We start from the raw sequence: 13,274 nt of genomic DNA on the forward strand, positions 1-13,274 counted from the left end.
ACCAGGTGACTGCCAGGGCAGCACCATGCCTACCTCTTTCTTAGCTGATGGTGGACAATAGAAGAAATAGTGAGGATTTGATGGCACTGGCTTGAAATGTAAACTTCCGATTTCCAGGAATTTTTCCTAAAAGAGAAATCCCAGATATGGAACAGATGTTCAATTCTACCCTCCTGCAGGACCCAAGCCAAGCTCCCATGTTCCTCACCTGGATAATTTTATGCAAGTCAGGGTGTGCTTGGCAGGGCTGTCCAATTTCCAGCAGTGAGAGGGGAAACTCTGAACAGCAGCTGGTGCCCATACTGCTCTTTGGCTCCTCTGTGGGGCTAGCGATGTTACGGGAGTCCTGCTCACTGTAGTCCTCCATTTCCGCACTGACAGGATTGTGGACAGGTCAGACAAGCAAATCGAGAAGTGAGAGTAGTTATATGTATTATCTACTCCACAAGCACCCCACCTCACAGCTCCCCAAACCTCATCTGTGTAAACACAATGTGACTTACACAGCCCCCACCCCCACAGCCCCAGAAACTCTCCTGCCACCCACTAACCCTGATAAACACTCCAGCTGTCTGAAGCCAGGCCAGAGGCAGTTTAACCATGCTGATCCTGTGGCCAAGTACTTTACACCACATTACACACCCTCCCTGGGAAAGAGGGACACGTGGCTGAGTACAGGGACAGGCCTGGCACAATCTGAGCACCCAGTCCAGGGCACCTCCCAGCAAACGCCACCATCCCAGCGCAGCCCATGTCTTGGCAGCACAGACCAGAGCATGAAGCTCAGGCCTGTGCTCACTCAGCTCCATGACAGAATCTGTTCCTAAATCTCAGAAAAAGCAATCTGGGGATTGGGATGTTAGTTGATCAAAAGTACTCCCCAGGTAATTGAATTAGCAATACAGATGGCAGATCTGGATGCAATGTGTCACAAGCTGTATGTCCTTCAGTAATGTTTACACAACGTGCATTGAGATAGGTGATTCATAATATCTTATAAACAAAAAATTTCTCACAGTTTTTCTCTGGGAAAACAGAACTTGAAGTCCAAACACTAAGTGTTGTTCAAAACCACAGCCTCATCTCAATGACTTACAGTATAAGAACTAGGATCTGGGATCCCCAACAAATGCTAGCGAAATCACATAAAGAAACTGAAAACAGTCAAGTGCAGACGACAGAGAACCTAAAAAGGGTGCTTCCTCTACAGACACTAAGGCACAGCACAACACTTTTTCCTCTCCTAAAGTTTCCAGAGGCAACACAAACCTCAGAAATACCCTAAGAAACAACAGAAGTTTTGCATTAAGCCCATTCCAATTCTGCCTTGATATTTCTCTCGTGAATTTTTTCTAGAGATTTAGTGTTTAAAAATGTCAATTTATTCATTAGAAAAAGATAACAAACCTGTCATTTTCACCAGAGTCAACATCAAACTCAAATGAGTCAAGCAGAAAGAGATGCATAATTTCTCCAGAAACAAGTCTGAGAGTTGCAGACAAACTGCCCTCCAGCTAAGGCCAGATGGGACAGCAATAAGCTAAGACTACAAAAGAAAGTCAAAGGATGGATGTCACCAGAGATTATAAGAAAGAGAAAGTCCTGGTGGGCACCATACCAAGTGGGTATCCCACTGGAAATATCTCTGATTCTGTTAGACCCTGCCCTACAACATTCCTTCCAGCAGGCAGAAGATGCTTGAATAAAGATCTGTCCTGGCCCAATGCTAAGAACAGAAGCAAGGTCGAGGTGGGCCCCTACCTTGATTCAGAGACCAAGACACCGCGTTCCCTAGAGCTCTGCTCCTCTTCTTGCTCTATGCTGCCCACTTGGAAGCTGGCTGTCTTGGAGTGCGTATGGAAATGTTGGTGGCTCTCTCGGAACGAGCGGACATGGCTGCACACCGTCAGCAGGAAGTTGGTGATATCGATCTCTTGGAGTAGCTCCTCACAGTAGTCCATGGCTGTAAGCAGGTCCTGGGAGCTGATGCTGTGTGACTGCTGAAGGCTCTTGAACAGCCCTACAGATCAAACACAGTGCTTGAGCACCCCACCGCAAAGATGCGAGGCCATGGGAGTCAGGTGATAGCCACATACAGCTTTTCAGCATGTTCCAACACAGCAGCTGCAGTTGGCACAGGTGCTGGGAAAAAAGACTCAGCCACTAGGACGCCTCATGCTACAGGTTAGTCTGGGCTTGTGTCATGCCAGAGTGGCCTAGGGATCTGCCACCCTGAAAGTGGGAGGAAAAAGTCAAAGAATGGACGCCCGCTCCACAGCACTGCACAGGTCCAGGAACAGGATATGCAAGGCCCATAGGGAACATGCAGAGACATCTTTAAATCCCTCCTGGTGGGAGATCAGTCCCACAGCTCCTCCCTTTGCTCAGTGTAAGATCACATGTAAAATGTGACATTGCTTTCTTAAAAGAAGATCCAGGGTCCAGCCCCAACCACAACCCCGTCCCAGCTCCCATCACATCACTCCTCACCTTTCACATAGCACTGGTGGGAATGCTCCTGCAGCAGCGTGCAGTAACCCACCAGCTCCTTATGCTTGTGGTCTAGCCAAGCAGCAGTGGGAGGACGTTCCAGAGACTGGGACCTGGAAAAGAGGAACCGCAGCCTTCAGCGCCATTGAAGCACGTTTTAGACCATACACATCTCTGGCACCAGTAAAGCAAGGCCCTAGGGCACACGTAGGCCATGGCTGCTGTAAGGCAGAGGACCAAGCCAAGAGAATAAGGCAGGGCTGAAGCCAGCCTCTTGTCAAGAAATCTCCTTAGTTTCCTGTCTAGGAACCACGTACGGTTGTTATTACCTGAAAAAGATGTCCCGGGGAGGACGGTGTGCCCGTGGGCTGACAAGCTGCTCTCGTAACAGCTCCAAAGAGCAGCTGTAGATGTAAATGGGGCAGCGAAATCGGCGGCACTCGCCTAGCTCAGACTGCGAGTTCTGGTGACAGAAGGAGATATGTACATCTCTCCGTGAGGGGCCACTCTGTTCTCCAGGGTCACGGCTCACTTCTGCAAAAGAAATAAACCTGAGACAAGGGCCTTCAGTGGGCTCGCTGTTCCTCGTCTGCAAGCTCATAGCCTTCACAGCAGCACCCACAGGTACTTATCAGTTTTACAAGCTTCTCTCCCCTCAAACCTCAGAGGCCATTCTCCTCACTCAGAACCCAACCACTTGACCCAGTGCTTTGGCCACTCAGATCTCCTTCTTGGGCAGCTATGATGGTTCACCACCACCTTCTGCAGCAGCACAACCCTCCACCCTCATTGCAGGCCTGGCTGACTGCACCAGGGGCTGTGCAATTAAATGCTCTATACTGCAGGACCTGTGGCCTTCTCCCTAAGACAATGTGCTGCTGGCAGTGCCAGGCTGGATCATGACACAAGAGGCACCGACTTCCCAGTGCGGCCCAGTACAGCCATTCCTAGCAGCTTCTGCGTACCTGCAGCCTCCTTGCCCACAGGGAGGCAGCCTTAGGCTGTGGGCACTCAGCTCCCATTACATTCCCTCACCCCACCATGAAAAATGCGAAAGCTGGCTGAGGCTTCGCTGTGCCCTTTGTCCTCACTCTGGCTCTGCTGACTGCCAGGCAGGAGCTGACAGGCTCTAGCAGCCTGTTATTCCTTCTGTCTCAACCTGCCCAGCAGTGTGCTCAGGTATAGCAAGGATACTAATACTACAGCAAGGTGCTGTCCTGAGGGCGGTACCGTGGGCTGGTGTTATGCTGAGGGTGGGTAATGGCACTGCAGCATCCCCTTCTTCAGCCTCAGCTCTGACTCGCTCCGCACAGACAGGTCCCAGAGGGTCCTCTCCAGATCGACTCTCGTCTTTTGGAGATTTGTCCAACCCACAAGCCATCAGCTTCTGTACATCTGGAAGAAAAACTAAAATCACCCTCTGTACAGTGAACACAGTTTAACTCCTCCATCTACATTCCCAAGAGGGCAGATGTCCCTGGAACCTCTTTGTGTGTGGGAGCAGCTCCACAGAGTGCTTCCAGCTGGGCCTAGCAGCCTTCGCCAGCAGCTCAGTAGAAGCCAGACCAGCGCCAATGCCCAGAAGCTGGGACTCTCCCAGACTATCCCATTACCAGTCTCCTTAATTCATTAACAACCCTACTGGGAAAACAGTCCAATGGTTGCAGCCAGCCACATACCCTGCCTGAAAACACTATGTGGGCAGCACCATGTCCAAGAAGAGAAGAGAAAGACATTCAGCACTTCACACTACTCTGTTCTTGGCCATACGGTGCAAAAAGACTGGGTCTAGACGCCACTGTTCAATTTTCCCTCCATCCTACCAGAGCTGAATCTGCTTTTGCTGTTTTCCTGAGGAGGTGCTACCTCATCTTGCTCCCCACAACAGGCGGCCTCACCTGAGAAGGTGGCTGGCAGGAAGGTCAGGAACACATGCTGCGGGTTGACCAGCTTGGCATAACATCGCCATTGCGGGGGAAAGGGCCTCATCGTGTCACTCAGGGTCATGTCATCCTCAGGCAGCTCTGTGTTGCCGAGGCTCTGATGGAAGAGCAGAGGCTGGATAAGCTCAGAGCACATCACACAGGTCTACCCTGAGGCAGATAGCAACCATGCTGCAATCACTCTGACCACCCCCTGTACCATTCTAAGAGAAGCCGCTGTAAAAGGCTAGGCCCACAGCGAGTGCAACTATCCACACACCCACAAGATTCCTTGACTTCAGCCACAGGCTACAGCTTAAACTGCTGCCAAGCATGGGGAAAACACCAGCATTTCAATCTGTTCTCAAACCTCCTGCTAACTTTCCTGCCCTTCAACAGCTGCCACCTTGCCTTCAGAGAGGGCTTGGGAGGAGAACCAGTACCTGCAGAGTACTTGTGGAGCCAGTCATATCCCTGGTGCCATTGCTGCCAACAAGATGATAGGATGCAGAAGCATCCTGCTGCTCCAGGGTGCCAGCAGCTTTCAGGGTTTCTTCTGAAACAGAGCACAGAGAAACCAACCTGAGAAACACCAACCAAGGAAGAGACTTGAAAGCAAGACTTCCAAAACCCCCCAGCTCCCAATGTCATTGCTGCTACGCTCCTGGCCCTTACCTTTGATCACAGGGAGTGTGAAGGGGGGTTGATGGCCATCACGATCCCGTTGTAGAACTTGCTCCATGAAAGCCACATGATCAGCATCATCCATGGGTATCTCCCGGTCACTGAGGTCATGCTGCAGGCAGCCATGGAAGAGGTTTAGTAGCATTTCATTGGGCACAAACGCAGAGTCCTTGGTCACCTCCTCATTCTCTGCTCCAAAACAGAACCATGGCAGCTTCAGAGACAGAATCTCCACAGCTACCACCTGCGCAGTCCCCCAAAAGACAGCTCTTTACTAAGTGACACTTTCACACAGCCAGGCATTTCCCACAGCACCTCTGTAAGGCTGACTTGGAGAGTGCTGAGGAACCTCTGGTCTTCCAGCATCATTAGGTACCCTGCACTGACTCACCCTGCTACTGTAAGTGTTCTGGAGATGTTTGGGGCTAAAGATAAGAAGCCACCAGCACAGAGCAACAGTCTAGGTTTAATGTTTTCGAAAGCAACTCTTCCAGAACTATAATTCCAAGAAAGACAGCAATATTCCTGCACAGCCCTGGGGCTGCAGAGATGGGAAGAACAGCATTGAGCTACTGAAAGAGGCATGGTAGCTCTCACAAGCCTGCTGCCCAGGGAGACAAGTACACAGAGAAAGGTGCCCACAACCATGAAGTTAGGAGAAGAGGAGGCAGACGGTGAAGTGGCACCTACCTTTTGTCAGCATTAGGAAGAACATTTCAACCTGCTGGCACCTGGGCAACAGCTTCATGAGGTTGAACTGGAATGGGACCTCATGTACTCGAAAACCAGCCCCCATGTCTGGATCTGCAACAAGAACTGGGAATGTAACACACCTGTGGGCACCAGATGGCCCTGCTTGCCATGTCACCTCTGTGTGCACAGTGCCAGCCCTAAACACGGTGAGGGCAGCACAAGTGAAGGTAACACAGCAACGCTGCCCAAGTCCCTATGCTTAGGAGGACAGAGCGATTCAAAGAATGAATGTGGGGAGAGTGCAAAGCCCACTGGAGGCTGCAGCAGGTGGTGAGCTGCCTACAGAGAGGCACTGTGCTGGAAGAGTCCCCTGGGCTTATTGTCATGTTCACATAAGGAGCCCCTCTCATAGAATTACAGAATGGTTGAGGTTGGGAAGTACCTCTGCAGGTCATCTGGTCCACCCCTCTGTTCAAGTAAGGTCACCTAATCACCCTTTCAGCCTGGGCAGAAAGCTGCAAATGCTTTTTTGACCTTCCCAGAATGAAGCCATGTCCCTGGCACAAGCGCAATAAAGTGACCCACAGCCATCAAAGTCAAGAAAGTCATTGTCAAAATACCTGTTCCACCATCCAGAAACTTCTAATGGGCCTCGAGACACTCAGGGTCTAGCTGTCTCTTTCTCCATCAAATCTGTTCAGACATATATGATGGACTCACCTTCAGAAGCTTTGGTGTCTGAAGGAGGGCAGACCCAGTCCTTGTTCTGGCACAACTGGCTGATGTACTCAAAGGTCAGCACGGTGGCAATGCACGCAAGGTCCCGGGGATACAGCTGCAATAAGCAGTCAAGGCTCAGCTGTGTGCAGCAGAATTATTACCCCCAAATGCAGGAGAAAACAGTCTAAAAGCAAAGGGAGGAAACACCCATAATCCCATCCCCTGACTTGCCCTACTCTCAGTCATTGTTCCCTCCTTCTCCACCAGCCCTTCAGCCTCTTTTTGCCTTGTTCAGGAGGTACGTGGGCACCACTGCCTGCAATCACTGCTCCAGTCCAGCTCGCTCCCCCTCCAATGGAAAAAGCTCTTGACAACGTAATTTGTATTTTCCCACCTATCCCAGAGCAGCATTGCATCCACTGTCTTGCAATCCAGAAAACATTTCTGTCCAGAAGCCCAGTTCTTCTTTCAAAAGTCTCAGACTCTTTAGTTAACAGCATTCCTTTCTCTTCTGGCCCTCAATAATTCACCTGCAGTGCTTGTTGTGGTGCACATGCAAAATAACCCCTTCTCCTTCCGCAAAAGAGCCCATGTCCCTACCCCTTCCGGAACTCACTGCTTTAGGTATTTTCTGGTAGGGCAAGCCATGGAGGTGCTTCCAGTTCTCAGCAGTACTGTGGACAAGGCCACTCTGTGGCTCTACCCAGCACTCTGTGACCAGGTTCAGTTCTGTGTCCACTTCAATGGCCTCTACCTCTGTATCATTGTCATCATCTGTGGAAAAGCTGCAGGAAAGACATAAGGCAAGTCCTGCGAGATGGCCCAGAGCCAGTAGCTCCTTGCAGAGTTATGAGAGCAGCCACACAAACCAAGGCAAAGCCCCAGCTAACTGGTGATCAATCCACGACAGCCAGTTGTTTGTATTAGGTGACCAGGGACTCCTTCCTTCCCATACTGCCCATGACTCTGCTGACAGCCCTCCCTGGGAGAAACAGTCTCACCTGTCCTTGGTGGAGGTGGAGTGTGGCGGGAAGAGGATGTACTGGACAACACAGGTGTGCTTCTCCCTGCCACCGCTGCTCTCACTTGAGCTGTCAATCTGGAGGGGAGACACTGCATGAGCCTGGCCAGCAGCAACAGCCCACACTTACACAGCGCCCCCCCGAAACACAGTCCCATTGCCCAGCTCCACTAGCAGTGGTGGTGAGAGGAAGCCCATCCCAGCCCAAACAACTCCTCCAGCACAGCATGTCCCTGCCAGCAAAGCAGCTCTGTAACTGCAGACAAAGACAGGAAAATGCCCAATCCACAAGCTCCTGTACTTCAGGGGAGAAGGCAGGTCTCCCACTACATGACAAGGTTGTGTGCTAGAAGTGGATGGAAAATCCCATCACAGGAAGGTGAATCCACCTCAGAAGAAGCAATGAAGGATTGTGCCTACACTACAGCACCCAGGCTCACCTGTATGGGCAGCTCCAGCACCATATTGATAATTCCATCCCCACTGGAGGCAAAGTGGAAACCCTCTGACAGACGAACCCTGGCAACAGAGAGTCAGTCAGACATGTAGGGCTTTTCTACCCATACTGCAAGCCTTACATACAAGAATGGCTGTACCCTTCACCCCATAACACCTTCCTTCCCAAGACAGGGGGCTACCCACAGACAACAGGTAGATGTGACACTTTGCACAGGACAGCCTGTCTGAAGATCAGCAAACTCCAGGCACAGTAACGCCTTTTGCTCTTTTGTATGTTTTCCAGGACTTTCCTTCCTCTCAACTGCTGCTGCAGAACTTGGTAAAGCACTGGCCCAAGCAGCTGTAGAAGCTGTGTGCAGCATCAAAACCCTCTGCACAGCAGCTTCAACTGTTATCCATAACAAGGCCTCCGATCCACACTGCTTTCCCTGCATCCCCAGGACCAGCTGGAGATGCCACCCTGTTCAGGTGTGTGACTTACTCTGTGAGTATGGAAAGAAGCTGGGCTACAGCGGTGATGGGCACAGCCGGTGCCAGCCCCGACTGGACACTCCAAATCCAACGCTGGTGATAGAAGTAGCGGGACAGCGAGGCCAGGGTGGAAGAGGCAGTACGGTTGGCCACCATAGTGAGCGGGCCAGACACTGGAGGGTGTTCCAGGTTGAGAATGAAGGGGGCTCGATAGTCAGAAGGCAGCTTCTCATACCTAGAAGGCAGAAGTGTGGCTCACTGAGGTGGAAAGCAAGCTGTGCTCAGGGCCAGAGCTGTCTGCATTCACAGCCTGCTTGCTGGACCCAGGATAGAGCCCTCCAGCAGCAGAACATGGCAAGCCCAGCACAGGATCCTGCTAACTAAATTTACTTCTGCATCATACCATTTAAGAGTAACAAATCTGCCTGTCCAGCAAGACTCCCTGCTGAAAGTCACAGCCCTCCCAGATGACAGCTGCCATTCCCAGCCACGCAACCCAAACCCACTCCAACAAGCACCAGCTTCATGGCATTCACATCCTGCAAGTGGCAGCACCACCCCCAGAGCCTTCTCTCTCCCACTTCCCAGGGCAGGAGGCTGTGCTGGTGGCCCAGATCTCCATCACTACCTGATGAGCAGCTTCTCCAAGGGTTTGTGCAGCACGACGAGGCAGGGTCTGTCTGAGAGGGCTGATGGGGCCCCAGCCACAGGTGGAGACTTGGAGGGAGAACTACTGCCAAACATTTTCCTTTTTGCTTTTGGAGTTGCCTCCTTGCTCTGGACCCTGTGGGGAAAGCGCAGCTGCAAGATTCGGTCCCGTAACTCCTCCACTATCTGTCATGGCAAAAGCAAAAGGTAAACGTGACCACCTTTGTCTGGAGACATAAGCTACTCAAAATAAGCTTTCAGAACAAGAGCTAAAAGGAATAGAACACTCCTTAAATACACAGATGAGCAGGAGTTAAAGGTAATTTTACTTCTGAGGCACTAGCAAGATGACACAAGACTCTTACATCCACACTTTAACAACTATTAATATTTTTAAAAGCAAAGGAAAGGTCCAAAAAACAACCAAAGATGATTTCAAGGCTGAAGAAATCGCCTTCCATAACTTTCAAATTAATTGCATGCCACCTCCTCCACAGCAGCAGTCTGAGTACCCACCCTCATTCCTCCCCTCTTCAACAGCCTACAGTTAGTGTAAACTAGTAAATATAAGACAGAGCCAGACTGTTCCCACAGCTGATGTGTTTCCCCACTATCACATTCATGTGTCAAACCTTTACGGTAAAAGCTTTTAAGAGCTTAGGTTATTTTTTAGGTTAATGTTTACCCGGATACTTTTAAACCAATTTCCCAATTACTCTCTTTAGTTTTTAGCAGTTCTGAATATGGTTCTGCCCATACCAGCATCTGATCCTCACAATGCCTCAGTGTTTTCTTTGAAATTCCATGGTTAGGTTTCTTTTCACGATCTTTTTTCACCTCCTTTTAATTTCCATCACCACTGCAGGTAAACAAGAGAACAGCTGCTCTCCGTCTCCCTCAACACTAATTATTTCAGCAACTTTCCCCATCATTATTATGTTCTTTTCAAGGAAAGAAGTGCCCCCAAACCCAAACATGAAGCAGAGCTCTTTTCTGCACTGTGATGCCACTGGGGTCCCCTTCGTGGTTTTATACTGATAATACAGAATATCTGATGTTGTTTGAGCACCCAAATCCAAGGTGCATTATTTAGCAGTGATCAATACTGGCTTCCAGCCACCATTGTACTGCTTAGGTGTCCACAAAGCACACAGGTTGAAAGGGCAGAAAAAAACCAAACAGCTTTGTGCCTCCTGCAGATTTTCCCTCACTACCTGGCCACCTCCTGCAGACGAGTTCCCTACCCTTTGACTAGTGAAAAGATTGAGAAAACCACAAACAGCTTCTGCTTTGATTTGAGTTTCCTTGCCTTGTTCCCTTGTTTTACAACACCCCATTTCTGCTCCAGTTCTACAGCAGGGCCCTATATGGGACTCTCACCAAGAGCCTTCTGAAAGTCCAGCTGTATCAAGTGCTTTGCTTCCCTTAAACACTGGAAATTTGAATAGGTCAACACAAAAAACCCTTCCCCTTAAACAAGGCAGGCTGAGTTCTACTGCCATCCTCCACACTGGGTAGCTAATCAGCCCTATGGCAGGCAAAAAGAAACCAAAACAAAACATTGCACATGACTAAATATAGTTCCTGGTGCAACAATCTGGAGCTTGCCCAGAGCTGCAGGGTATGCTGCCCGTCTCACCTATTCTTCATGAGACAGGTATTAACTTACACCTGCTAGAGAGAACTGCTTCATAAAAGCCCTCATTTGGCATTACCAGCCCATGTGCTGGCCCAGCAACCAGTGCCCAAGGCTTGGATCCCCTGAAGACAGGAACAGGTAGATCCTCCAGAGTGCCAAAGCATTTAGTATAATCCGGGTTCATTATGTCAGAAAGAGATGGTCCTTTCCATGTTTGTCACCTACTCCTCAGACTAATCTAACACTAAAGCTAAGTGAGGCAAATGAGAGAATTCTTTCATGAAGACAAAACATCAAGGCTTAATGATAAACCTCATGTTTACAACAAAAGGTTCATACAGCTTAATAGCAGGACAACTTTCTCATGCTTTATGTTTTACCCAGGAACACTTAGACTTGTCTCAGCCATTAGAGCTGGAGAAACAGCCCACGCAGGAACCCCACCTTCCACCTCTGACTAGGGCAGCCCACTTCTTGTGATACAAAGAGGATATTAAAAGTCTATCTAGCAGACTTGCATCTCTTTAGAACATTGTCTGGGTATTAAATGTTTTTCCTCTCCCTGTATTGCTCATATGGGGCATTGTTCACAATTTAACTCTAACTCCTCCTTGCCCAAATGATATGATATACATATACAATTCACCACCTACTGAAGCAGACAGCCTAAGAAATGTGTAGCACATCCACCACAGAGGTTCTTGCAGATGAGTCAGACAAGTATCTGCTGCTCCTGACACACAGTATCGGTTGTGGTTTGGTCACGAGGATAGACTAGATAACCTCTGAGTCATTTAAAGCCCCACACTTGAATTAAGCAGTGGGAAAAACATGCACGTGACCAGCTATTCCATTGATCATCAAGTGTTTGGGTTTAGATCTTTCATAGACTTAACATTGAAAGCTTTGTCCCAACTGTCCGTTTTTGTTACAGTAACTTCACACCCACCTAAGCCTTAACATAGTAGTTAGTTGTTAGAAGATATCTGCCCACAGTGTTGCTGCGATCCACCCACCACTTCTACATCCAGAACTTCTTGCTCTGCTCCTACCCCAGGAAGCAGCCAGGAAGCTCTCACCTTGTTCCTGGCCTGGGCAGGTGTGCCAATGGGGAACCCCAGCCGGAGAACCATGCAGGGAGCTTTGGAGATGATCCGCACCACATAAAACGAGGTAGGTGTGGGATCTTCAGAGCTAAGGGAGGAGGGATTAAGACAGGGCTGAAATAGCATGATCTTGCTGCTCTGTCATGTCAGACCAAGCAGAGGCCTGCTCTCTGGAGAGCTCAACAGCCCACACAACTTGGCAACACCACGCATCAGTTCTAGCACGCGCAAACCCCGCAGCTGGCTTCCCCGTCCATCTTGGCTGCACCTGGAACCCAGCGGTAGCAGTTCAGAATACGGAGGGTTTCATATGTGTTTGTCATGCTCTTATCCCCTCCTCTAGACATCTGTTTCTAGCCCATCACAGTGTACTGGTCTAACTGGATCTCTGGTCTGGCCATATGCCCGATTCCCCACACGGGACTGCTTCAGAGCCACTCACCCATGTATCAGTTTGACGTAGGAGTAGCCCTCCACCAGCACAAAGCTGCTCCAGTCCCGCAGCAAGGAGGTGAGCGCCGAGTGAGAGATGCGGCACTGGATGGTGCTGTAGCGACCGTTGTTGCCTGGCGTGTGCAGGTGCTTGGGCACAGGCCTGCAGGGTGTGGCAGAAAGTCCTTTTAGAACCACAGTTTCTCTTCTTTCCCCAAAGAGACTTTGCTACATCCATCCCAACCCATCCTCTGACTGGTACATCAGCTTTATTCCTCCAAAGCAGCCCATTCCCAAGCACCTCCACCGCCTGTACCTGATGGCCAGAGTCACATTCCCTGAGTGCACAGGGATCCTGCTCTCCACCTTGCAGAGAACATACTCTTGTATTGTTTCTACCTCCCTCCATTCAATATACGGCTAATATTCACATAACTCTGCAAACAGAACCAGCCCCAGCAAAGCAATGCTTTTGGGGAAGACGTTTTCCAGGAGCAAATGAAAACATGTGGGATAGTAACACCTGAATGGCCCAAACCCCCTGCAATCAGGAAATCCAAACCCAAGAGGGACTTGAGAAACCACATATGCTCCTGGGAACAAACCCCTCTAGACAAAGATGAGTCTCCAACCCACAGTCGCTCTCAGATAAATGAGCCTTCACCATCCACCAGGTGCCACCAGCAAGGCCCTTCCCTTGGCCACAGGCACTGCCAAGACAGCTGCAACTCTGAAGCTGGGCTGAACTGGACACGCTGTTTTCCCAGGCTGGCCCACAGTGTGCCCGTGAGCTCAGCCCTGCCGGTTACATACGTGTCATGCTCCAGGAGGAGGACTATACGGTGCATGTGCAGCCACCTCTGCCAGAAGTTGGCATCCATGGAAAGAATAGGCTTCCAGTAGGAGGCAAACTGGGAATGGCTCGAGTCAGACCCACTGTGCTGCAGGGATAGCACCTGAGAAAAGGACAGGGCAATATTCAGCAAGAA

At 50.1% G+C, this 13,274-nt stretch overlaps 1 protein-coding gene across 5 annotated transcripts in view; it reads right to left on the reverse strand.

Moving 5' to 3' along the window:
- Nucleotides 1–13,274, reverse strand: part of SZT2 (SZT2 subunit of KICSTOR complex) — a 56,297-nt gene that overhangs the window by 27,410 nt on the left and 15,613 nt on the right. For 4 of the 5 annotated variants that reach the window (XM_082053963.1, XM_082053960.1, XM_082053961.1 and 1 more), the window contains exons 12-30: nucleotides 13,099–13,241; nucleotides 12,296–12,448; nucleotides 11,827–11,941; nucleotides 9,089–9,294; nucleotides 8,471–8,695; nucleotides 7,971–8,049; nucleotides 7,511–7,608; nucleotides 7,126–7,294; nucleotides 6,510–6,624; nucleotides 5,787–5,900; nucleotides 5,088–5,285; nucleotides 4,856–4,968; nucleotides 4,389–4,530; nucleotides 3,721–3,885; nucleotides 2,820–3,024; nucleotides 2,491–2,603; nucleotides 1,762–2,020; nucleotides 209–374; nucleotides 34–126 (exon numbers count right to left, since the gene is read on the reverse strand). In XM_082053963.1, the coding sequence (XP_081910089.1) occupies nucleotides 34–126; nucleotides 209–374; nucleotides 1,762–2,020; nucleotides 2,491–2,603; nucleotides 2,820–3,024; nucleotides 3,721–3,885; nucleotides 4,389–4,530; nucleotides 4,856–4,968; nucleotides 5,088–5,285; nucleotides 5,787–5,900; nucleotides 6,510–6,624; nucleotides 7,126–7,294; nucleotides 7,511–7,608; nucleotides 7,971–8,049; nucleotides 8,471–8,695; nucleotides 9,089–9,294; nucleotides 11,827–11,941; nucleotides 12,296–12,448; nucleotides 13,099–13,241 (2,871 nt within the window). Of the gene's footprint in view, nucleotides 1–33; nucleotides 127–208; nucleotides 375–1,761; nucleotides 2,021–2,490; nucleotides 2,604–2,819; nucleotides 3,025–3,720; nucleotides 3,886–4,388; nucleotides 4,531–4,855; nucleotides 4,969–5,087; nucleotides 5,286–5,786; nucleotides 5,901–6,509; nucleotides 6,625–7,125; nucleotides 7,295–7,510; nucleotides 7,609–7,970; nucleotides 8,050–8,470; nucleotides 8,696–9,088; nucleotides 9,295–11,826; nucleotides 11,942–12,295; nucleotides 12,449–13,098; nucleotides 13,242–13,274 lie in introns of those variants that run through there. The other variant, XM_082053962.1, reaches the window with a different exon arrangement.

This window comes from Streptopelia decaocto, assembly GCF_964273445.1.
Source record: "Streptopelia decaocto genome assembly, chromosome: 5".
NCBI lineage: Eukaryota > Metazoa > Chordata > Aves > Columbiformes > Columbidae > Streptopelia > Streptopelia decaocto.